Below are 3,040 nucleotides of genomic sequence, written 5' to 3'. Positions count from 1 at the left end.
GAGTGCAATATTTGATACGCTGTCCCACTGACACCCATTGTAGGCATTCAAGCATAAATCTTCGTGGAGTAAGTCGATCGCATCTCAATATCAAGCGTATGGCCTTGTTTTGAACAATTTGCATTCTTTTCATTTGCCTCTTATTTGCGAGAAATAGCACAGATGCACGATAATGTGGAGAAAAATGGAAATGTGGAGCGATCAAAGCTTAGTAGATGGTGATTTTACTCTTATAGGTCAATAATCGGTCCAGTTACATTATAATTGGAACGCAAATTAAGTAATTTCATTCGATCTGTTGTTTCAAAAGCCCTCTTCAAGTCAATAAATACAGCCAATACTATTTTCTTCATTTGCACAGCCTGTTTCCATTTCAGGAGTAATAAATTGAGAGCCGTTTCACAAGAGTGGTTTTTCCTGAACCCTGACTTTTCCTCCACCAGAATTCCATTTTTCGTTAAATGTTCCAACAGCTGGCCTTTCATAACGATTTGTTTTTTTACCGTCAAACTGTCGATATCCTTGCTGCCGCCTGGATTACATAATGCTTTGATTTTTTTTCCATAGCTTCTTCGGATCATGTTGAATTGCATTTATCTGATTTTGGATGACTTTATTCTTGGAATGCTTAAGTTCACGTACATAAATATTTCTCCATATTCTGTACGTGCTCCAATTTCCAATAGTTTTTGTGCGTTTTGTCCATATTTGTGTTCAGCATCCCAAAATTTGGTAAAAGCCATGTTTTTTTTTTCGCGTTGAACGACTTTTTTTTCTGGCTTGGTCAGCCTTTGTGTGGAATCGCCCCACTACGCGCTGCCTTTCTTTGGTCTAGAGGTCCCGCGACTTGCATGTCTTTGGAGTTACGGATGTTGTAGCTCCAGCGTCTAGTCATCCGTTATCGCAGTCACTGAGCCTGGTGTCAGAATCAGGAACACTGTGAATAACCTGTATTATATATACAGTAATTGAATATCAATGTATATCGTCAATCTAAATATATGATTGGAGTGCTAGATGATGTCTTTCCACATAAAAAACCACACATCCTGCAGTGCGATTAAATGAAACGTTACTCTTTAATCAATCAATCAATCAATTGGCAACAAGTTTCTCCCAGCATCAATGTCTTTATGAATCCTACGGCTTTATTCTGCACGGTAAGTAATTTTATCTAGCTCCAAATGAAGAACAGATAAATGTAAAAATGGCTCCCGTACACAATTAAAACAGCAGCAGAATTAATCCTCGTGCTGTGTTCAGCTTATCTTATAATGCGATCGCAATCGAATGCGATCGAGTATTTCTGCTCGACATGCCACAACACTCCACGTTCAGCTTGATTACTTGCTAATTGAGAAGCAATCAATCATGTGGAGCGTGTCCTCGATGTCCAAAGGGTGATCATTTATGTGGTGCTTAATAACTGTTTGTGAATTGCAGAGCGCGAAGGTAATATATTTGTGATACATGGGAACCAATATGTGGTTTGAAGCCTGATTGTTTTTTAAAAGCCGTGTGGCTCTATTTCTGGCACATTTTTCAAAGATGAGCTGAATTCTTTAATAAATTCTTGATATTCTGTGTCAGAATTTGTTATTTTGAGTAAAATTCGTTCAATTTGGAACCCACATTGATTTAAAAAAAAAAACAGAAAAGTTCAAGATTACAAACAAACTACATTTATTCGACACATATTTAAAATTGACTTGGTTTAGGCTTTTTTTTCGTGTTGTCTCACTTAGGTGTGTTGAGTTTAGCATGCACTTTACAGGGTTCCCGCAGCTGGTTCCAGGTTCAGCGACTGCTGGGAGATGGCGTGTCCAGCGAGAGGAGCATCATGGACGGCTCCTGGGTTGGCAGCAACATAGCGAGCTTCCTTCTGGGCTACAACGGCCACAGCTGGCTGGGCGATAACATTGACGGCTGGCTGAGCCACAACGGTGGCTGCTGGGGCTACAACCTGGGTAGCTTCAACCACTTCCGAGTCCAGAGAGCTGTAGGCAAGGGCTGGAGCAGCGGCGTAGGCAATTGGAGCAGTATATTGTGGGGCACCGTTGGATTGAACGACGGTGGTGTGAGGAGCGGCGTAAGCGATTGGAACGGAAGCGGCATAAGAGGTCACTGGGACGGAAGCAGCATAGGAAGTCACTGGGAGGGAAGCAATGTAACGTGGCGCCACATTCTGCTGAACAACGGTGGTGTGGGGAGCAGAGTAGGCCAATGGGACGGAATAGGTGACAGCGGATCCTTTAGCAACAACGGCGAGGGCCATCATGACTACAGCTGCGATGCACTACAAGGAAAAAAGCGATAATTAGAACCATCTACCGTGCTACATGACTCTCAAACTCACCTTCATGATTATTGATTTCTTCGGGATGGATCGCTGGGAGACGAGAAGATTGATACAGCTTTGAGTACCGATGTGTTCTGGTTTCCTAGCAGCCCCAAATTCTCTTTTATACCGAAGCGAATACCAGAACGAGATTAATAGCCTCCGCCGTGGAACAGGTTGCCCAAAATTGTATTTCGATCCGTCAATCATTGCTAGCCGGTCAACTTCTGCAAGGAAGGAGTTATTCCTGTACTTTTCCTGCTTCGCGCGATTTAGTTGTTGGCATTTTGAATCGACTGAGGTTCAATCGCCCACAAATATTCTTGAACTGGACTTATATCTTTCGTTTTCATTATCCATTTTGTTCAACAAGAGTTCTTCCCATATCGAGCATGTTTTGGAGTCATCACTTTTGATTGTTATCTTTTTAATTTGCTCCATTCATATGGTAATGTCATCGTTTGTGTCTTTAGGTAATTCACCCAAATTAGTACAGGGTATCACCATGAAAGTGATACACTTTAACCCTCTACCACCCAAATTTTTCTATTTATCTGAAAAAACCTACTCCACTTTTATTTCGAATTTCCGACTTTCAACATAAAATACTCCTAGCAGAAAGCTGCCAGCATAAAAACAATGTGTATGTGTGATAGATGAAAATATTCTAAAGACGTTCTAGTGGGGGTGAACATTGAAAAT

General features: G+C 41.4%; 1 protein-coding gene across 1 annotated transcript; it reads right to left on the bottom strand.

Moving 5' to 3' along the window:
* Positions 1–1,659: 1,659 nt before the first annotated feature.
* LOC129778976 (adult cuticle protein 1-like) lies at positions 1,660–2,421 on the bottom strand. Its single transcript, XM_055786189.1, has 2 exons — positions 2,357–2,421; positions 1,660–2,296 (listed from the first exon to the last, which is right to left on the bottom strand). Exons 1-2 carry the CDS (start codon positions 2,360–2,362, stop codon positions 1,769–1,771), a joined length of 534 nt encoding a protein of 177 aa, XP_055642164.1. The 5' UTR covers positions 2,363–2,421; the 3' UTR covers positions 1,660–1,768.
* Between the last annotated feature and the right edge of the window lie 619 nt (positions 2,422–3,040).

The sequence above is a fragment of the Toxorhynchites rutilus genome, chromosome 3 (genome assembly GCF_029784135.1).
Source record: "Toxorhynchites rutilus septentrionalis strain SRP chromosome 3, ASM2978413v1, whole genome shotgun sequence".
NCBI classification, from domain to species: domain Eukaryota; kingdom Metazoa; phylum Arthropoda; class Insecta; order Diptera; family Culicidae; genus Toxorhynchites; species Toxorhynchites rutilus.
The sequence above is the reverse complement of the archived record's forward strand: the minus strand, read 5'-3'. Positions and strand labels throughout refer to the sequence as shown.